This window comes from Balaenoptera physalus, assembly GCF_965194825.1.
Source record: "Balaenoptera physalus genome assembly, chromosome: 7".
Taxonomy (NCBI): domain Eukaryota; kingdom Metazoa; phylum Chordata; class Mammalia; order Artiodactyla; family Balaenopteridae; genus Balaenoptera; species Balaenoptera physalus.
In genome coordinates this window covers 36,445,140-36,466,790 of record NC_138886.1, presented here as the reverse complement: position 1 = coordinate 36,466,790, position 21,651 = coordinate 36,445,140, and the positions used below count along the sequence as shown (strand labels likewise).

Genomic DNA, 21,651 nt, shown 5'->3' with positions numbered 1-21,651 from the left:
ACACTTGCTGATTTTGCATAATGAGAGGTGGTGCCCCCTCTAGCAAGTGACTCTCAGGACAGCTTCCCCAGAGTTACGCACTTGCCCCCGAGAGAATGCTGTCTGTCCCTCAGCTACTACTGCTGTGAGCAACCAAAAGTTGTCTTCCTTGGGCCCTCTCAGGGTAGTCCCTGTCCCTTATCCTCCTAACAGGGGCAGGATATATTGTTTCAAAGAGAAGAGGAATGTGAAACTACTTCATGCATTGTTGCCAGTTTCTGTTAGGGATGAGCCCATTTATGTTAGGGATGAGCATTAAAACAAAAAGAGAGGGGGGAAACTGAGTCAGGTGCAGGCCCTAAAATTTTAAATTTGTTAAATGATTTTCTTCAAAACTTTCCTACACTTCATACTTTAAACGACTTTAAAGGTAAATACATGCTTTAAGGAAGCAATTACCCTTTTGTGTCAACAAAGATTAGCGTATATTTTTAGGAACCACTTTCTTGTCCCTTGCTGACTATTTCTGGAGGCAACTTTGACCTCTGGCTGGTTCTTTTGGTTTGTTTCTGTTTTCGACTTTTTAGGGTAGTGGTGGTGAAGGAGAAAGGTCCTTCTTTTGGCCAGTGGATAAGCCCCTCCTCAATATGAGCACGAGAAACTGGAATCACTGGATTATCCTCCCTAGGGTGTAGACAAAATTAACTAGCCATGTTATTAACATGTCCCTGATTTAAAAGAAATACTGACAGCACTGTTTTCTAAGCAAGTTCCTGCTGTCCTTAGGTGGGAAGGGTGTGCACATATAAGATGTTGTGGCTAGTACCATTTGGGATTGCCCAGGAGACCTGGGTTTCCTCTTGGCCACTGACTCCCTGTGGCACTGACCCCTCATGGGGGCCTCAGCTTCCCTACGAACCCGATGATCCTTAAGGAATTTTTCAGTCCTAGAAACTTCTGTCTAGCTCTGAAAAGAGTACTGGCTGCAAAAGGGCTTTGTATAAGGGGATATATTCGCCTTTTTATAACAATACTATAGGGGAGAAACGTCAGAGTGGATTTGAATTGATTACATTTAAGTCAGGCGGCTCTAGGGGAGAAAACAACCCAGACTGGGTCAATGGGTTAACAAATAAAAATTTTTTTAGAAAGCCAGTACACAGCTGTAAAAGGAGTCAGTTTTCCCAGTAATCCTGGGAGGGACATAGTGCAGGATTCTTGTTCCCATTTTACAACTGAGGAAACTGAGATTCAGAAAGCCTAAGTGGCTTGACTCTTCTGCAATCGGCCAATCATCGCCGCCCTAACTTCACCTCACTTCCCGGTTCAGCACGAGAGTCCTCTGTGAGGTGGCGGTCCCGGGTCTGTCCAGCCCCAAAGGCGGGTCAGGCAAAGCTGCTTTAAGTCACGCACCACTTCCGCCTGCCGGGAGCCGGCCGGGCTCAGCACCCTCCACGCAGGTGCTTCCCGAGTCACGAGGCTCACTCGGGGGCCCAACCCTCCTCCGGCTGATTGGTTAGCTCTTGAACCACTTCTGTCCTCTGATTGGTTATTACCTTTTCGGCTCTCCAACACCGCCTAGACCGACCGGATATTGGGGCAGGGTTTCCGCTTCCGTCTTCTCCCTCCTCCCGCTTGATATCAGTCGCCACCACAGCGGCCGCTGCCGGGCGCGGAGTCGGCTGGTGTGTCTCTAAGCGTCGGTGTCCGTGCTGTTGAACTGCCCGCCATGGCTGAGTTAGATCCGTTCGGCGCCCACGCTAGCGGTCCCGCGCTGGGGAACGGAGTGGCCGGCGAAGAGGACCCTGCCGCGGCCTTTTTGGCGCAGCAGGAGAGCGAGATTGCGGGCATCGAGAACGACGAGGCCTTCGCTATCCTGGACGGCGGCGCCCCCGGGCCCCAGCCGCACGGCGAGCCGCCGGGGGGTCCGGGTGAGTGTGGGCGCGTTCGGGGCGGGAGCACTTGTACGGAAACGGCCCGGAGCGGGTCTGAGAGCTCTGTGTAACTCTTGCACCTCGCTGAGCGGGAGGTTAAGGAGGAATGCAGAAAGGAAACGCGACCCCGGCTCAGTCATGCAGAAACGCAGGCTCGGCAAGTCTGGTCCGTTCTGTGAGTGTGTTTGAGCGCTCCCGGGCACGGGCGGGGGATAAAGTCAAGAAAATAGGATGACAAGCTGAGGATCCCGAAGAAGCCCGTTCAATGCAGGGATCTTTCATTGAGCACTTGCTGTGCCTTGAGCCTGGCCTCAGAGGCACAACCGCATTGGCGCACTTTGGCCAGACTTACAGGCCAGTCTGAGCCTAACACAGACCAGTTAGTAGGAAGGAAGGCCGGGAAAAAAAAAAAAAAAAGAATCGTGGTATCGTTTTCGAGACAGAAACGAAAATGGCAATGCAGTTCAGTATTTCAGCACTTAAGGTGTACAGAATGTTGGGTGAGGGGGAGGAAAGGAGGAGTGAATAGGGAACGCGAGAAAGACGGTCTAGCCCTGGAGAAACTCTGGCCAAAGAGGGCAAGAGTTTTACCGCTTGTGGAACGTATCACGGCTAGGACTAACGGAGCTCTCCTTCCTCTGGGAACAGCTTTGGTAGGCAGTGTTGCCTAAGCAGAACCTGAGATTAGCCTGGGTCGGTCTTACAGGAGGTGAAGGGAAAAAGTAGTGTGGCCTTTCCCCAGCCAAGCTCCAGCAAACAAGAGAAAGCGAGCACGTGGCAGGCTGCCAGTCTGACTTCTGAATGCCTTACCTGTGTGCAGTGCTTCGAATTGTGGCGGTAGGAGGAAAGGATGAGTCGAAGAGACCTTTTTAATCGTATAGGGAAGTAGGAAATGAGCTAGAAGAAACGGGAGGCGGCTTTTCATTTCTTTAAAAAACGTTCCAACTAAGGGAGAATAAGGTACAGGTGGGACAGATAGGGGTGTTTATGCTACCCTAAACTCAGACCTTACGGGGCCAGGCAGGTAACATAAATGAGAGAAACATGCGGGCTGTGAGTAATAAGGAGTATTGGAGACTGCGGCTTTGGTGCACTAGAGTAGTGAGTGGTCTTCGTAAAACCGTTCAGACTCTGAAATCTCAGTCTTCAGCCAAGCAGAACCTGTTTGGGGAGTGGGGGTGGGGAGACTGCTAGTTTGCAGCCTGAATTTTTATACTACATCATGCTGCCTCCTGAGCAAATCAGTTCCCCAATAAGAATTTACAGGAGAATGGGTAGTATACCTGAAAATGCAATTTATAGCAAGCAGGTTGGGCTGAACTAGGCTGTGGCTGGAAAATGAATTTGGCTTTAGGTGATTAGGGTTTCTTTGTTATTGTCGGGAGGTCTTCAACATTTGCCTGAGAATCGTAATATTTTTAGATCCTTCGTTTATCTCCCTCATTGAATAGAAGGAGAAAACTGAGTCCTGCAGAGAAACGACTTGCTTAAGAAAAAAGGGCAAGTTAATAATAGCTGAGCGCCAAGTCCCCCCACCTTAGACTGTGCCATAGTCTGTTGCAGTTGTTTAAGCAGGGGTGGCGTGGGATAAGAGATTGTCATTTCTGAAAGGCAGTTGTGGCTGCCCTGGGGAGGACAGTTGGGGGTATCAGGACTCATAGAAGACTGTCCTGATTGAAGGACGGTGTTGACTCTTGCTCACTGTTGTATCCCTGGTGCCTAGCAGGGTGTCTGGCACACAGTAGATAAAAAGGAATGTGCAAAAATGTCGGGTACAGGGGTCCTGTATAGAACCAGCAGATCTTGTTGATGGGAGGGGTAAAAGGGAAAGAATAGAGCTGGACACACAGATCCCTTGTGCATCAAGCTTTCAGCAAAGGGAAGGAAGGGATGATTGCTGACTTAGTTCCTAGGGAAGGACTTTCTTAGTGAACTAAGCATTTAGTGACTTAAAGCCAGATCTCTGACAGTGTAGTTGAGGTTGGTAATAGTGCAGTGGTCAGCACTTCCTTTGAGGATTAGAGCACTAGTTGGACACTTTATCTCCTTTCTTTTTCTCTTTTCTTCTCTCTCTCTAGGGTTTAAGATTCTGTGCTGTCCTAGACTGCTTGAATGTGAGTTTAGCTTTGTGGTCTCAGACAACTTACATAACCATCGCTGCCACTGCCCTGCCTCAGTTTTCTTCTCTGTAAAAGGTGCGGATACACACCACACAGGATTGCTAGGATTATATTGGAGAGCACCTGTAAAGTGCTTACACACAGAAGCTGGTATGTTATGACTACACACAGTCCCTGCCTATTATTCCTTGGGAGTGAGGTGAGAAAGGTGTTACAAAGCCTGTAGGCTTTGGGGTGTACTGAAGACACAGATTTTAGGAGGGAGCTCTGTATCTGATGTGTTACCGTACAGAGATATATAGGCAGGAGGCACTAACAGAGATTGAGGAGAGAGGAACATACCTAAACTCCCCCAGCCTTGGGGAAAACTCCCATGGAGGAGGGGCTAGGCCTGAGCCTTGGATGACGCCCTCAGTTGTTAGGACATCCGGAGAAGAACATTAGCTTAGAGGTGGGAGGTAACCAGCTGAGTGAAGTGGCTCGGGGATACTGAGTAAGAACAAATGGTCAGGAAAGAGGCAGCCCGAGTCTAGAGCCGAGGAAAAGCCCTCAATCGTGAGGGCTGAGGATGGAGGAGGATAAGAGAGGCGATTAAGGAGCTACTGAGAGAGTATGGCAGTGAGGCACTCATCGAAGGAAGAGGGGTACATAAAGGAAAGCTTTCTGGAGGTGGAGAGTAATTTTCTTGGTAGCAGTGGTGGAGGGAAGTTCGGGGAAATTGCATGCATGATACTTAGTGATACTGCACATTTGCTGTGTCCCGGGTTCTCTGTGTACTTTCAGATCCATGCAGTAACTCTGCAGGCAGAGTGGTAGTGTCATCCTGTTTCAGGTGAGAACTGATGGTTGTGGAAGTTAAGCAGTGTTCCTAAAGTGGCAAGCTAATTCATGATTCCACAGGAATTCAGACCCAGGTCTGCTTGACTTCCATTGCTTGGGGAACATGGGAAGTTGAAGGTGAGTTTGGGATAAAGAGTCTTTCATCTCTGGAAACTTATTCTGCCCCTTGTTTCTGTCTGGAGTTCTAGAGATGCTCTAGAAAGTTTCCTTCTGGAGCATTAAGTTGGTTAGCTTAGTTGTCCTAATAAATCAAGGCCCTGGGTGGCCTGCCTTCTGCATGTTTCTGTAGCAACAGATGATCCTTTGATTTGAGGCAGTTGAATGTCAGTACAGTAGTACAGTAACTAATAAAAGCTCAAAGCACTTGCCAGTGAGTCTGGTTGAGTCTTCATACCTAAAGGACAGGCAACATGGACTTAGAAAGAGCTATGGGATGAGAATTGCTTCTGATGTTGTGTCTGGAGTAGTGACCAAGGTCTCTCCTACTGACAGTGGCCCTGGGTTGAAATAAATATTAACTGGATAGTTGGTGTGTTAGTTGTAATATATTAACCAGAACGTAGGCCTGGCCAGACTAGCCATTGTAGGCCCGAAGATGTAAAATTATCTCACTTTTTTTAATAGTATTTACTTACTTATTTATGGCTGCGTTGGGTCTTCGTTGCTGCGCATGAGCTTTGTCTAGTTGTGGAGAGCAGGGGCTACTCTTTGTTATGGTGCGCGGGCTTCTCATCGTGGTGGCTTCTCTTGTTGTAGAGCACGGGCTCTAGGCGCGTGGACTTCAGCAGTTGTGGCTCTCGGGCTCTAGAGCGCAGGCTCAGTAGTTGTGGTGCATGGGGTTAGTTGCTCTGCAGCATGTGGGATCTTCCTGGACCAGGGCTTGAACCCGTGTCCTGTATCTCACTTTTTAAATTTTACTCAAAAAAAAAAAAAAATTCCAGGTGGATTAAAGAGAGGCTTTTTTTTTTTTTTTTTAAGTACCAGAAGAAAAGTGAATATTTATCTTAGAGTAGGAAAGGCCTTCATCATAAATGCAGACAGAGAAATCATAAAGGAAAAAAAAACTGATAGTGTCTCATACAAGTTAAGTAGTTCTAGGCATTAACTATTGTAAACCATACAAAAAGATAATGGGGAAAATATTTGCAATGTGAGAAAACAAATAATACAGAAAGAATACTCAGAGATCAAAAGATAGCAGAAAAATGGGCAAAACTCAGGCAGTTCAGTAAAGAAGAAAATCAAATGTCAGGTGATTACCTCACAGAAGATTGGCACAACAAAGTCACCTTAAGGGTTTTTTTCCTGATAATCAGATTAGCAAAAATTTTAAAACACGCTAAAACTCAGTCTCTAGTATCAATGAAGGTCTGAAAAATGGGGCACTCGTGGTGATGGTGGAAATACAAATGGTGGACCAAACGGGGCAAATGGCTGGTGTTTAGAGGTCTTTAGAATATATATTCTGTGATCCATCAGTTCTATGTCAAGAAATTTATTGCTGAGGAAGGATTGAATATGCCCCCTGCAAATACTTTTATTAGTTTTTTGCTAAATTTACATTTCCAAAACTTGATAGAATACTTTAAAAATGATAGGGATAGGTGACACAGAAACAGCTTAAAGTAGAAAAAAGCCACTGACAAAAACTACAAGAAACTCATTTTTGTACTTTCATAAATAAAGCATAGGAGTAAAACAAGTAAGGAAATTAAGAAAAGTACGAGAAATATGTTGAAATGATTGATAAATAACCAGCAAGTGAAACATGGATCAGAGCTGTGGTGGGTTGGTAAGTGCTTAGATCCTGTGGTTTGTCTTCATGCCTCAGGTTATCAGATGATCCTTCCTCTGACTTCTTGCTTACCCAGGTATTGCACCACTTTTTAAATGCTGATTATCTCATGATACATGCATTTAATGTTTTTCTTATATATCTTAAACATAAAAAATAAATTTAAGAGTGAAAATACTGTCATTAGTTATCTGCCCCTTCAAGAACACCTTACTTACCTCTCAAGGAACCAACCCTACATGTATTTTAAGGTCGTTTGTGAAGTGCTGATACGTACAGATGTTGTGAGGATTAAACTTAATGTATAGAAAGTGTTTAACATTGTGCCTGGCACATTGGAAGCAGTAAGTAGTAGGTGTTTTCTTACTAAAAAAGTTGAGAATTTAATGATAGAGATGAATGTATTACTAAAAAGCATTTGTTACAGGAGTTGTTTTGCTGGAAGAAATTTTATGTATATGCATTAGATAAAGTAAAAAAATAGGAACCAATAGACTGAGTAATGAAATTATGTGGTATTTTCTTTTCTCTCCATTTTCCTTTTTTTTAAAACAATGTTTTGGTATCAGGGAGACATGCTGGGGAAATGAAAGTTTTCAGTACTCCCAAAGCTAAGAGGAGGGTAATTGGGAGAAGCAAGAGAATGAGGCTGATTTGGAAAATAGGCGGTTCAAGTTGGGTTTAATTAGTTAGGAACCAAGAAAACTGGAGGAGTGGTTTGATGAAATCTTTGCGTGTTCAAAGGAAAGAATGTGGCTGAGAGCACCTTGCCTCTGGCTTCTAGGAAAACTTCTGATGTTTCTGAGGGCCTTGTGATGGTGGCCCACACTAGCTGCTCTGCATTCCTTTTACTACTTGGGTTCTTGTATCTTTTAGGTTCATCTCTTTTCTCCTCTTCCCTCTCCCATCCCATGCAATAACATGGTCATCATAGTTTGAAAACAATTGGACAAAATACTAGAAGTCCTACATAGTAGGCAGTAAATACGGGTCAACCAACAGATAGAGAATACATAGAATATGTAGGTGGACGCTGCATTTTTGTGGTGCCTGTATTGAAGCTTTCAAGGGGAGGCAGAGCAGCCACTCCAAAGGGCTGGTGTGCGGCCTGGGACAGGCTGTCTCAGTGACGGCTGTTGGGTCAGGGCATGGGTTAGAAACACATGCTTATTGGGCCAATCAGGTAACTGAATTAGTGACACACAGAAGGGGTTAAAAAAAAAAAAAAATGAGGCTAGTGGGGACTGGCAAATTGTCCAGAGCATGCTGCACGTAAAGGCTGCCTTCATTTAAGGAATGCAGGCCCAGTATTGCCAGATCTTCTGTCTGCACACCCCCACACACACACTGGGAATCCTGATTTTGTTAAATTTCCTGATATAGTGCTTTGTATTTTAAATAAAATATGTTCAGCCTGTGGACCACCATTTTGTACTGTATGGATTGATAATCTCTGGGTCTTAACTTAGACATTTTTCATATTTCTGAGATGGACTTTCTCATTTAGCTCATGAACAATTAATTGTGCCAATAAGATCAGATTGTATACAATCTGAGTTTTTGTAACTTGCATCCTTGAAAACACTAATTTAATTTGGTATGCCCAAATCTTACTGTTCTGGACTAATTCCAAGTAGACTAGAGGAATTAGCAAGAAGTCTCAACTGTAGACCCTCAGGTGCCAAACCTATTCTAGCCAAAGGATGGAGAGTCCTGACCCCCAAGAAAGCACCTTGGTTTAAATATGAAGCTGCATATCTCTGCTCGCTGTGAAGGATTCCGGGCCACCCTTATCCTTTGCCTTCTCTAGAACTTTCATAAACTGTTGCTCTGTGAGGCACTTCTGCCGGGCTTCTAAGTGTTATCTCTAAGCCAGAAGACAATTATCAAAAGCTTTTGGACAGATTTGTCCACGTTTTGGTGAAGTCATTTGTGTACGCACATCTTGATTTCATTAAATAGAAAGTTGTCCATTCTTCTATCTGGTACCTAGCACAGGGATAGTATTTAGTAACTTAGAGTACTTACAGCACTGTGTCATACTCTATAACCCTTTGGCCCAGCATATGACCAGCCCTGATTGACAGATTGAAATCTTATGTCTTGCAGATGCTGTTGATGGAATCATGAATGGCGAATACTACCAGGTACAGAGTACTCTGATTATGTTGCATGATAGTGTTGAGAGTCTTCCTTTCCTGTGATTTGAATTGACTGACCTGGAAAGGACCCCACTCCTTTGACTTCCCTGGATGTATTAGTAACTGGTATGTTACCTGCCAAAGTGGAAGGATTTGAAGAGAGGTGGCATTGATAGAGTAGTCTTTTAAAATGTGATTGACCTGGCCCTAGTGTTACCAACTTTATTCTCAAGAAATGACCCTTCATGATGATGGCAGTGCTGGTGGCAGTGGCAGTGGCGGCTAATTTAAACACTGTGCCATGTAGTGTCAAGCACTGTTTATACTGAATTTTCTTTAATTCTCACAATCTGAGGGACCTGAACTATTGTTATTCGCATTTACAGATGAATAAACTGAGGCACACAGAGGTTAAACCAGGAGTCTAAAAGTAACAAAGGTAGTATGTGGTGGGGCCAGCATTGGAACCTTTTAGCTTTTAGATTGTCTTGAGGGTTGGGGGTGGCTGGTATTTGTGATGGCTACCATTATTTTCCCTCTGTATCACTGAGTTTTTGGTCACCAGCCCAACTTGCATTGGCTTAAATAGAATTCACTAGCTCATATAATTGAAAGAACTCTGAGATAGGCTAGGGGTCCTCGGACCTGGATTCCGACTCAGTTCCTCTAGGACTCTGGTTCTGCCGGCTAAGTGTGCGGTTTTATACTCTTTCACAGTGGCAGAATGGCTACAGCACTTTGAGGTCTCACATGTGCATGTCATACTATCTAGAACAACTTGGAGGTTTCTCCCAACCACTCAACAAAAGTCCTATGTTTCCCTCTTGACCAGATGGAAGTAATCACTGTAGCCTGGGGAAATAGCGTGGTGCTTTGCTTCTGCCTGGGTTTCTGCCCACCCTTCAACCAGTTAACTGTCAGGAAGGATGAGATTAGTCTAATTGGTTTAAGCCAAAGGTGGACTAACTTTTGCTGTAAAGGACCAGATAGTAAACATTTTAAGCTTTGTGGGTCATAAGGTCTCTGTCAGCCTATTCTGTTGCTGTAACATGAAAGCGTCTGTAGACAGTATGTAAATGAATGGGCACAGCTCTGTTCCAGTAAAATTTAATTACAAAAACAGGTGGCCGAGCCTGGCTATAGTTTCCAATCCCTGGTTTAGAGCTTGGTCTTTAGAGTGAGATGGAATGGGGTTCAGTCCTGGCTTTATCCCTTACTAGCTGTGAATTTGGACATGTCATTTCTCTGTGCCTCAGTTTAATCCCCTGACTGTTGACAGGGGAATAAAAATTTGACTTGCAAGGTGTTTGGGAGATAAAGCTTTTATGTGGCTGAAACATGGAAAGTGCTAACAAGTTAGTTACTAATAAATACTACTGTAAATAATTTTCTTTACATCTTTGTTTATAGTCTGGTTAAGTTAAGCTGGTAATATTCCCTAGTTCAGTAGGTGAAATAATTCTATAAAGATTAGATTCTATTTGAATCTTTATCAATTTATTAGCTCCCAAATCTTAAACACTGTAAAGAACCTGTGTGTCTCCCTCCCCTCCCCATACGCTGTGACTCACATTGGCCTCCCTTTTTATTTTCTTTGGTGTGACTGTAGTAACTATACATTTTCTTTCGGACTCTCTTTTTCCTAGAATTCACTATATTTTGATTAGGTGGTATTAAGTGTACTTTTCCCTGTATTGTATAATAACATTCAGAAGTGTCAGGTTCTAGGCCTATGCCTTGCTGTGTATTTACCTTTGTTACTTTGAAGATACCACAATCTCTGTGTCAAGTAAGGAAACTAAAACTGATCACACTGTTTCCTAGTAAGTCCATTACTCACTTCCCCAGCTTTCCTATCTCCCACTCATGTCCCATTTATTAACAGGATAAGAACTACTCAGGCTCCCTTGTGGATTGCAAGGATTGAGTGCATAATGTTGAAAGCTCCCTATTGGCACGTAAGGTGGTGGTGTTGCTTGGAAGGTAATCCTTTACATTTACCACAGCCATCAGTGTTGCACATAACCAGCGGTTCTAACTTGGGTGAAGCGCGTTTCTGGGAGGAGGTTTTGGTACTGATAGAGCACAACTGTGTTTTGTGTTAAGGAGAGTAATGGGCCAACAGACAGTTATGCAGCTATTTCACAAGTGGATCGATTGCAGTCAGAGCCTGAAAGTATCCGTAAATGGAGAGAAGAGCAAACGGAACGCTTGGAAGCCCTTGGTAAGGAATCCCTTTCTGTCTTTGGGTGTCTGTTTTCAGTGGAATAGTTGACTTTGACTCTACTTTTATCCCTTTTTAACATGAATTAGCCATAATGTCCTTGTACAGTTTCGGGGAAGGTATCTTTCCCAACAAGGTCACAAGGCCACCACATGGAGATGCTTAATCACAGGCCGCTGTGTGGGGATTCGGGCAGCCCGGAGAGCCACAGTGCATCTCCTCTCAGGAAGGGCAGAGTGGTGCTGTGGAAAGAGCCTTGGACTTGGAGTGAAAGACTGGGCTCCAGGCCCAGCTGTAACTACCAGCTGTGGGCACTTGGTTGCTCAAACCTTACAGAGCCTGTTTCTTCATCTGTGAAGTAAGATCAGTGTTATCAGCCCCAAGGGTAGTCTGAGATGGTATTTATGAGAGTGCTTTATGAACCTGAAGGTGTTATATCCATGTGAGGGACTGCACAGTCCATTTACCATTTGAAGGCTGAATTTAAAGTAATGCTTGAGAGGAAAATGTGAAGGATGTTAGGTAATATGTACGATTTGGTTTTCTTACCCTAATATCCCTGTAAGTTTTTACTTTTTATGGGTGAGGATCATAGGAAGAGTAAGTTTTTGAATCACCACGGCCAGAAGTGGTAGAGTCAGAGTTTCAGCTTAAGTCTGCTCTGCTTCAGAATCCACACCCATCCCTTCAGCTGCATTGCATTTAGTGCACGCCATCTCGAGGGGCAGGCCGAGCCCGAGAATCAGTGCCAGCCAGCCTGGCCTTTGCTGAAGCGCCTTCTCCATGGAGTGTCAGCTGTTGGTCAAGATCAGGAGAGACTTGGTATCTGTACATGTGGGTTGGAAAGGTGTGGCAGAGGCGGGGGGTGGGTGTTATCCACAGGGTATTCTTTTCTCAATTTTTTATTAAAATTTCAGACACAGAATAGAGTAAAACAAACATGTGTGCCCCTTCCTCCAGATTCAGTAATGAACATTTTGCCATATTGGGTTGTCTTTGTATAAATGAGGCATGTATGTGTATGTTTTATACACTCACATGTGCATACATTTATATGTGTATTGTGAATATACACATAATTTTTTTTTCTGATCCACTTTAAGATATAGACACCACCACATACATCGTACCTAAATATTTTATTGTACATCTAGAAATAGCAACATGCTTCTATGTTACCACAGTGTCAGCATATTATTATTCCTTCTTGGGAATCGCTGAACTAGTGAAAACATGACTCAGATGGTGTAAAAATAGGAAGGACACCTAGAAATAGGAAAGGAATTGACCCAGATAATACAGCCAATTAGTGTCTCTCCAGCCCAGTTTCTGTGGCTTTCAGAACAGAGGGCACACTTATGTTTAACCTTTACAGCAGTATCCGATAGTAGTTTCTTTGATGACGGAAATGTTCTATATCTGTGCTGTTCTGTATGGTAGCCACTAACTGCATGTGGCTATTATGACTGAGGAACTGAGTTTTAAATTTAATTTTAATAAATTTAAATAGCCACATGAGGCTAGTAGCCACTGTACTGGATAGTGCAGCTTTAGAAAGATGAAGATAGGTCTTCATGGTGCAAACAGCCTTGGTCCTTGCTTGTTCTTTTTTGAGCATCTCTTCTGAGTAGACTTTGAGGCAAGACTTAGCAGGTATTAGTACTATTAGAGTCTTTTTCATGATGCAGAACCCAGCTTTATCTTTTCTCTTTCCCCAAAGTTTAGCAAAGTTGTCTTCTCCATGCAGAAGCATACACTTTGGTGTCTGGAAAAATTTCATTTTCTTTTTCAATTATCAAATTGGGCTCTTTGGGAATATTCCATGAAGTGCTGTTTTCTTAACTCATGTTGCCTTCCTGAGGGAAGTCAAACATTTGGCCTCGTATTCCAGTAGAATCGAATTAAACTGGTCCATGAATTAGGTGTTTCTGCAGGTTCACCTTTTTCCCTTGCAAGAACTGTGAGAAAGTGCAAGATGCTAAAAATAGAGAAGCAATGTCCATGGTTTTAAGCTTAGCTGTGTGCTACGTTTTCCAATAATTTTCTGTGAACAGTAATGCGTATGGCCAGAGAAGACAGCTGTCAGTGTACCCTGCTCTCTAAGAGGATTTTTCACCCTCTCCTCTCCCTTCTCCCTCCCAGATTCAGAGATGCTGTATTACAGCTTGGATCTTTGTTCCATCAAGCTAAGCATTTAAGAATTCTAAATTCTTGTTGCCAGTGTCACTTCATAAATTTATAAAAGCAAGAAGACGATTTAAAGGAACTATTTTATGCAGTAAAATGATCATTAGACTATACAGAAAGAAAATACTCTCCAATCAAAAAGTAATTCTTTGGAAGTAATTTCACAACTCTTGAAAAGGAGACCTTATTCTTTAAAGTTTTTTCAGTTTCTTGTCCACAGGGCACCGTCGGCCCACGGCATCTCTCCCTGCATCGCAGCACCCTCCATTCCACATACACTTAATGCCATGGACAGACACACATCACAAGTTTACTGTGTATACTTGAGTCAGTGGAAAATTTGAGCGAAATAATTCTCCTCCTGAGCCAATAGGTCACCTTCTGATAAGTTAGGTAACAGGGTAAAAAGTTCTTTATAATCTGAAACTTTGGGGGAGTTTCTAGCTGCTACTAGGTTATTTCTAGTAGTTAAAAAGTCTTCTGCAGGTTGTTACTACAAGACCTTTCTTGCAAAGGCCCTAAAATTGCCCCTGAATGCTTACTTTCTTCCCTTCAAGAAGTTGATTGCTTTGTACATTGCTCCTCAAGGACACTCATTACAGGTTGGGCTCTGGCTCTGCACTGTCCAGACTCTGATCTGGATCACTGATGCCCATCTGCTGGTCACATCTGTGACTGTTGCTGGGCCTGCCTCCCTTTCCGTCCCTCATCCCTCTCTTTGGAGGCAGCACAGTGAAGTAAGAATGTGTGAGCTCTAGAGTCAGACCTGGGTGTGAATCTTGGCTCTGCCACTTATTATAACCTTTGGGAACGTTACTCAAACTTGCCGAGCTGTAGCTTTTCTCACTGCTGAATATGGGACTAGTTTACCTTCTTGGGATTGTTGTAAAGATTAAATGAGATGTCTGTAAAACACCTTCCAGAGAGGACATCCTTAAGAATGTGCTTAACGTTTAGGTATTAGCGTGACTGCCGGTGTCAACTGTGGCAAAAGTATGACCTGTATTTCCTTCTCTCTACGGTAATTTACTGACATGTTTCTTTAGCTCAGTATCTTAGGGAAACTCGTATTTAGTCCTGAGAAACTTCGTGGGTGAGAATCCAGTCTGGCACACCTGCTAGGTGTGCATTTTCTCTCTCACCTAGAACCTTTTGGATAGCTGTTAATGACGACCCTCACCTCTCCCCCCACAGTTCTCTGCATTGGCGTTTCTCCTTTAGTTCTGCCCTAGCTCTGCCACAAACTCGCTCTGTGGCCTAAGCAGGAGTAGATATTTTGTGCTCCCCTCAATTCCATCTATACCCTACTGTTTCCTGGTTCTGGAATCATCTCTACCTCTGATAATTTTTCTCATAGCTCCCTGCTTCATAGATGTGCATCTACCATTAATTGTCCAACCTGTGTGGAATATAGTTTGTGAGGAGATTTTATAAAGATTATCTAATGTGAATAGTCCACCCTGAACTGGCAGCATCATTAAAGAATCACCTGTAATTGCTTTTTCCCCAGTTGGTGTCCCAAAAGCCTTTTTTAAAATTAAAAGTCAGTATTTCCACCTCTCCCCCACCTCAAAAAAACCCCCAAACTAGTGATCCACTAACGTGTAGGTGGACTGGGATAAATGGTGGTGAAACACTTTGAATAGAATTGCTGAGCTCGAGAGCTGGACATACAATCAGGGAAAAGAGAATTTTATCTTTCCTCCCGACTGTTCTCCCTCCAACACACACATGCGCCCGCACACAGCATGAGATTAATAAGCCCAAATACACGGTGAAGCGGACTTCCATTTGCATTTCGCCTCATTTGTATTGTCTTTCTTTTCCTTCCCTTCAAAGATGCCAATTCTCGGAAGCAGGAAGCAGAGTGGAAAGAAAAAGCAATAAAGGAGCTGGATGAGTGGTATGCGAGGCAGGACGAGCAGCTACAGAAGACGAAAGTGAATAACAGGTCAGTCTGCACTGCTTCTAGAACAGCTCGTTTGTCAAGACAAAACCAGGTCTGTTTCCACCAGCCAGTGTAGGTTTTCAGCTGCCACGTCTTTTAGTGTGAAATGTCTTTGCAGGTTTTCAAAAATATACTTTTGAAACATAAGGGTTACAAGTCTCTTGGATCTTGTGAGAGTAATTCAGCCTGTTTTTTCGCCACACTAGTTGTAGTGAGTCTAGCTCTGCATCTGAGAGTTTGGTTAGTATGCACTGCCTGTAATGGTATGATTCTGCAGAAGGAAGTGTCATCTCACGGGATCAAGTGCACATGTAAAAATGTAACCCTGGAATGAAAGGCCACTTTCATGACTATTCCAGGATCTCAGTACTTTGGAGGTGATTATAGACTCAGTCATGTCGCATCCCCTACCTCTGAGGGCTGCTCCCCAAAGGGTCCAGTAGCAGGGATGTGTGTTTCGTCATTAGGTGGCCAAGATTTTCCAACACAGTGACTTCAGAATTAAGGGTTCTCTGGGTGCTTATTATCTGTGTCTAAGAAAATCATGAGTTGACTTTTTAAAAATGCTCTTTTCAGAATTTACTCACTTACTGAAGGTTAAGTAGTTGTAGGGAGTAAAGGGTGTCATTCTCCTTCACCACCGACCAGCAGCTGTGGTCTTTAAATGCTCCGTGCTCGGAGTCCACTTGAAAGCAGCTCAGAAAGAGAGATGGGGGCAGCACTGCTTGCCTGGGCGCAGGCCGGTGGGCTTGCTTCCCCTGCCAGACTGGAGACTCTGAACTGGCTTTCACTTCATAGTCGCTCCACCCACTTCAGTGTAAAAGATAGGTTAGACTCGGCCTGGGGCTATTTGTAATTTTCATGGTAAAGAGCCTTGGGTCCTTGTTCTCAGAGGCAGGAGTGGGTTTAAGTACCCTTGTCTTTGGCAGCTCTTAAGTGGAAATCTGCCAGAAGAGAGGGAGCTGACCTCTTTGCCGGATAGTTTCTGCCGTCGTGGGGCAGCTACGGCAGGGCAGGTGGACTGTTTGTGCAGCAGCCTTCAACTACCTGTCTCCCGTTGCCCGTTCTTGGTTCTGTCACTGCCCCGGGTGCCAGGCTCGAGCCTCTGTCCCGGCCACCTTCCTGTGGGGCATGCGTGCCTGTCAGGTTCCATTTGAAGTTTTATGACAAGTGTGGTGGGGCTGCCCTCGGGTCGGGCTTGTGTTGCTGAGGGTAGTAGCGTTAGCCTGGGGCTTCTGCTGTGAGATTGTGGTCAGTTTGAAGTGCTGACAAGTCCAGGCTCCTTTATCCTGTGCTCATTCAGGATGATGTCCCCCAGATGCAAGTTCAGATTTGCCTCAGGCCGTGCATCTGCTCTGAAGTACTTGGTGACACCAGGCTGAGCCTCCATGTGTGGAGCCCCTTCCTGCCTTGATGAGGGCTGCTGCCTTCAGGCCCCTCTCAATAGGTGGAAGGGCCAGCTGAGTTGTTGTGTGTGGTTTCCCTTTTGTTCTGGGGCTGTAGCCTCGACGGGGCTGTGCTGTCCTGTCACCAACAGCTCCTTCCTCTCGGGCTAGCTGCAAAGGAGCAAAAGCCTGACAGCAAGCTTTTGTTGTCTTAGTAATGCTTTGAACAGGAGTCATTAAACCTTTATTCTCTCCCAGTAGAGGCAAGCACAAGTTGAAATTGACTAGGTTTAGCCCTTTGTGTAAACTAAAAGGATTATGGGTTTACAAGCTGGCCTGCCTTTCCTTTCCCTCCCACTCATTGTGCCCACAAACTACTCTGTTTTCCTGCTGACTTATTTGGAGTTACAATCAGGCTGTTCTTTTTGCTTTCTTTAAATTTCCACAAAACACCTCCTATGTATAAACCAAAATGGGAGAGAAGCAAGGGTATGTGTGAGTTTAAAAATAAAATTACTAGAATTTCCCTGCAAATAAATATGGGAGCTTAGGTTAATGACCAGGCATGACTGTCCTTAAAAGGTCCCTCCCACTCCTGTGCCCCAAACCCACTGGACAAAGGAGAGGGTAAGGCTCATTGAGGGAGGTTCCCTGCCCACCCATGCTGGATGAGGGGGGCTGGCTGGGCCCAGGGATTCAGCCTGTCCCCTGCTTTGTGAACTTGTCCACCCAGCTTGCCCCCCTTTCCTTCTTGTCCCAGAGTTGCCATTTTGGTCCATCCCCGTGTGAGAGTGAAGGGGGGGATGAAGTTCTGGCCTCTGGGCTGTACGTTGTCAAAGCAGTCGAGGCTGGCAGGGACTGAGCGCACTGACGGTTGTGTTCAGGGACACACAGTACGCCAGAGCCAGGACCCTTGTCTGCTGGTCTTCTCACTGCTTGCCTCCAGCTCCTCTTTTTTCAAAGGTGGGCATTTTGAAATGACCATCTATGTTCCCAGGATACTGGCAGTTGGTCCCAGCTAGTCAGTGTGGGGAAGCAGTAGTCGGATAATCCAAGATTAAGCTGGCTTTGGGCCCTAGCGTTCCTGGCGTCTGGCAGCGTTTGTGCCCAGTGGTGTTTACTGAGGCTGGCAGGAAGGAGGCGTGGCTTCCCGAGCGCACACCAGCTGGGGAGCAGCAGTAACTTACAGTGAAAAGAGCCAGGCTGCCTTGGTTGTGAGTTCTGCCACCCCTGTTGCTACTTGCTGCCAAACAGGTTGCTTCTTCTCGAGGCCTCCCTTCCCTATCACGTCATCTGTAAAGTGCGGGGAGAACACTCAGCGTCCTAGGTTGTTTGGGGTTGAGGATGGAATGGACACAATGTCTGTCAGAGGGCTCAGCCCATAAGTGGGTACCTAGGAACTGCTCGTCGTTGCTGGGGTAACGCCTGGGGATGAAGCCGGCAGCGCTCTGGAGAATCCCACGGGGAGGGCCAGTAGGAAGCCTCACCTGCTGGAGTGTCCGGTGCTGGAAGCCTCGCTCGGTTAGGATGGAGCCTTGGGAGCAGCTCCCCAGAGCACAGTCGTGCCTCTATTGTGGATTTGAGATGTTTCTGCTTCTCAATGTTCTCTCTTTTTTCCTGCCTGCTTGCCTGCCTTTTGGACCTCTTGCTGTCTAGGGTGGCAGATGAAGCTTTCTACAAACAACCCTTCGCTGACGTGATTGGTTATGTGTATGTTGCAAAACTAATTCCTTTTCTTGTCTTGATTGTTCCTACTTTTTGTTTATAGTTAATGCTCCTTTTATGTCACAAGTTGCTTTGCTTTTAAAATTATTTCCAACTGGCACTGTGGGGGCTGCCTAAGAGTTGATAAGCTGGGGGAATGTTCCATTGATTGTCTCACAGAACCACGACTCCCTGCAACTCTGGTTGCCATTTTTCATTTTGGGGTTTGGAGGGAAGGAAGCTAACTCACTTTCAAAACGTGAGTCATTCGTGATCTCGTCTGGGAAGGCTTTGGGACTGGGGAGGGCGCTGACCTCTTGTTGCTGCTGCCACTGCTGCCTCCCTGCCCCAGGTGGGAAGGGGGAGTGTCCCCACCTGGGGAGGGGGAAGAAGCCCTGGGTTAGGAGCCAGTGCCGGCAGCATTTTCTACACTGGACTGGGTTCCTTTGAAGAATGTGAGGTTAGGGCAGAAGAGTCAGCAGAGGGGGCAGTCTCCTGTGGGGTCCGTAATTGTTTCTCTGTGGTCTCATACCAGAAATTGTTGTTTCGTGGCCAGCTTCTGATGCCCTGTCCCCCACTCTGGCATAAAGAGACCCCCAGCTCTGAGGTTGAGATAGCCAGAGCTGTCTGATACAGGCCACTGTGGCTTTTCCTCCTAAAGAAAACTGCAACTTCTCTGGAAAAGTGTTGTTTTGTTTTGGTTTAAGGATTCCTGTTATCAAAGCAGTATTGCTGAATCGCTTGTTTCCTCCTCGAAAATTAGGACTAGCCTTTTGATGTAAGGGAAATGAGGGTGGAATGAAGGAAGTGAGGAACTTGTGGGAAGAGTAGACAACAGGCTGAGGTCTGTAGAGCCTCTTAGGGCGCGTGACCTTGAGCCCTTCATCCCGTTAGGAGATAGAGCTGGGTTTCCTGGGCCCGTGGGTGCATTTGCAATGAGACTTGTGAAATGCTGGACTTACAGGTGGTGTTGGATTTACTTTTTGCACATTCTCTCTGGAGTAGAAAATGGAGACTGGAAAAGTCAAGTCTGGGTTTGCTGGGCAGCAGGGTGACCCAACAAAGCCAGCTGCACGTCCCCAAGAGTACAGAGTGGCAAGGGCATGTCTAGCTTACTGACCATCTGCATTGAGCTCATTCTCATTTTCTGTATCTGACCTAAAGTTTTTCTTGTTTCTTTTCTTCTCTTCACCTTTAAGCACAAACATAAACCATCCTTGCTACAGCCTAGAACAGTTAAGTAAACCTTTCTCACTGCCCCTGTGTGTGCCATGAAGTCGCAGTGTTGTAGTGGCTCTGGGCTTCAGCGGTGTTTGCCACAGCCATCCCTGTGAGAGTGCTACCCCTCTGTCCCCACAGACCAGTCATCTCCATTGCTTTCGCTTTGCCCGTGATGCCTGTTGGGAGTAGATGAAGTAGTGTGTCTTCCCTCCTCTTAGCATTGTCCTTTTAGGCTGTAGCTCCTACAAGTTAGTTCCCAACTGGGGATGGGCTGACCTTGGTGTGAAAAAATGTTGGAGCAGCATCCTACCAAAAAGCAATTCACACTGATTGGCTCTCAGCCATTGGGCGCCCACCCCTGCCAGAGTGCCCTGAGAAGCCCATGGTACCCGGCTGGAGGGAAAATGGCAAACTTTTGGCTGAACTGGAGAATGTTGTAACAAACCCCTTCCAGAATGGCTTTAGTCTCTAGTGCCTGCTAGCATGGGAGCTTTGTCTTGAATTCCTTTTGATCTGCCCTATTTCTCTCCAGCCTTAGGAATAAATCCAGAGGCTACTGTGCAGTGACCTGTGGGCTTCTTTGGAGGTCTCTAAATTTACTTGAAACTCAGTACAGCCCAACATAAACTGCTGTTCAAGTTCTTGGCCAGCCTGCTGCTTTGCCCTTGCTAATGAAGGCGGTGAGTAGCTGGCTAAGGACTGGCTTTTTAAATTCTCTGTATGAACAGAGAGAGTGAGCCCTGAACCAAACACCTGTATTCCAACATTTTACACAGCAGTCCGGGCACCCTGTGCCTAGGAAAGCTGACCATGTGTCTGCTCCCGAGTCTGACCTGGGCCAGGGGCTGTTATTCTTTGGAAAACCACAATGCCATTAAGTCAGGCATAAAGAGGCAGTTGCTTCCATAACAGGGCAGCTGCCAGGTCGCTAACAGGGATTCTACATTAAACCAACATCTTTTGTTGTTGCTTCCAGGGCAGCAGAAGAAGCCTTTGTAAATGACATTGAAGAGTCGTCCCCAGGCACTGAGTGGGAGCGGGTGGCCCGGCTGTGTGACTTTAACCCCAAGTCCAGCAAGCAGGCCAAAGATGTCTCCCGCATGCGTTCTGTCCTCATCTCCCTCAAGCAGGCCCCCCTGGTGCACTGAAGAGCCACCCTGTGGAAACACTACATCTGCAATATCTTAATCCTACTCAGTGAAGCTCTTCACGGTAATTGGATTAATTATGTTGAGTTCTTTTGGACCAAACCTTTTGTCTTTAGAGTTGATCATTGTTTGTGATTGCATGTTTCCTTCAACTGTGTTGTCCCTGGCATTCAAAGAGGAGGGGAGGCGGCGGAGGAAGGGAGGGAAGGCTCCCAATGGCAGCCTCAACCTATGCTTTTGTGCATTATTCTGAGAATAAATTTCTGTTTCAGACAATAAACAAACATGAAGCTTCATTATTGACCACAAGATGTGCTGCAGTTGGGAGTGAGGTTGGTGAGGAATTTCCTTTTATCCTTTCTAGGGCTGAGGCACAGCCACTGTGTGCCAACCCCTGCCTTGAACTAAAATAGCACTGAGTTTCTATTGTCTATAGTAGGAGTCTGTGGAAGTTTCCATTTGAAAAGGGAGTTCCTTGGCTAAAAGTTAACCCCTCATTGCCCACCAAAGGTAGAGCTTTGAATCCCCACACCACCCTAGACATTTTCTCCCAGGTGGCTCTTGTTTGTCACTGTCCCTTACTGTAGGATCTTGGATAGTATATTTATTTCAGCAGGGGTCTCTCTGGGAAATAAAGCTAGTGGAGACCCTTACTCCTTTGGATTCAGCCAGTAAACCTGAGTCAGGATGGCATGAATGTGGCTGGCCCCGTTAACTCTGAATCCCTGTAGCACACATTTGGATCTGTGCCATCCTTAGCACTTTTCTAATATTTCTATTGTCAAGTCCTTCATCTAGACCTTGCTGGCCAGTACAGTAGCCACAGGTGGCTATTTAAATCAATCAGAATTAAAAATAATACAATTCTAGCCCCTAGATCCATTTCATATGCTCTGTGGCCACATGTAGTTAGGTAGCATTCGGATTGCACAGGACAGATTATAGAACATTTACGTCATCACGGAATGTTCTGGACCACACTGATCCACACAATAGGTGCCTGTAGGAGACCGTTCCATTCAAGC

At 45.4% G+C, this 21,651-nt stretch overlaps 2 protein-coding genes across 7 annotated transcripts in view; both read left to right on the top strand.

The window, feature by feature from the left end:
• The window catches only part of CCIN (calicin), a 399,321-nt gene that overhangs the window by 18,081 nt on the left and 359,589 nt on the right, over positions 1 to 21,651 (top strand). The gene's annotated exons all lie outside the window — the stretch shown is intronic.
• On the top strand, positions 1,587 to 20,910 carry CLTA (clathrin light chain A). Of its 6 annotated transcripts, XR_014265520.1 has the most exons (8): positions 1,587 to 1,910; positions 8,778 to 8,815; positions 10,916 to 11,033; positions 15,060 to 15,171; positions 18,210 to 18,263; positions 19,457 to 19,492; positions 20,011 to 20,158; positions 20,455 to 20,591. XR_014265520.1 is itself a non-coding variant. In XM_082468799.1 (7 exons), exons 1-7 carry the CDS (start codon positions 1,709 to 1,711, stop codon positions 20,624 to 20,626), a joined length of 732 nt encoding a protein of 243 aa, XP_082324925.1. In that variant the 5' UTR covers positions 1,590 to 1,708; the 3' UTR covers positions 20,627 to 20,910. The 6 variants fall into 6 exon arrangements, 3 of the variants coding, with proteins under 3 accessions (XP_082324925.1, XP_082324926.1, XP_082324927.1); XR_014265521.1 differs by lacking the exon at positions 18,210 to 18,263 and having other exon boundaries at positions 1,588 to 1,910; XM_082468799.1 differs by lacking the exon at positions 20,011 to 20,158 and having other exon boundaries at positions 1,590 to 1,910; positions 20,455 to 20,910.

What these genes read in the sequence shown, in the direction of transcription:
- CLTA (XM_082468799.1), top strand. Translation starts at nt 1,709, where the DNA reads ATGGCTGAGTTAGATCCGTTCGGCGCCCACGCTAGCGGTCCCGCGCTG. An exon ending in GCTGACGTGATTGGTTATGT is followed by an intron (nt 18,264 to 19,456) that starts GTATGTTGCAAA and finishes TTCACCTTTAAG; the next exon opens with CACAAACATAAACCATCCTT. An exon ending in CCTTGCTACAGCCTAGAACA is followed by an intron (nt 19,493 to 20,454) that starts GTTAAGTAAACC and finishes TGTTGCTTCCAG; the next exon opens with GGCAGCAGAAGAAGCCTTTG.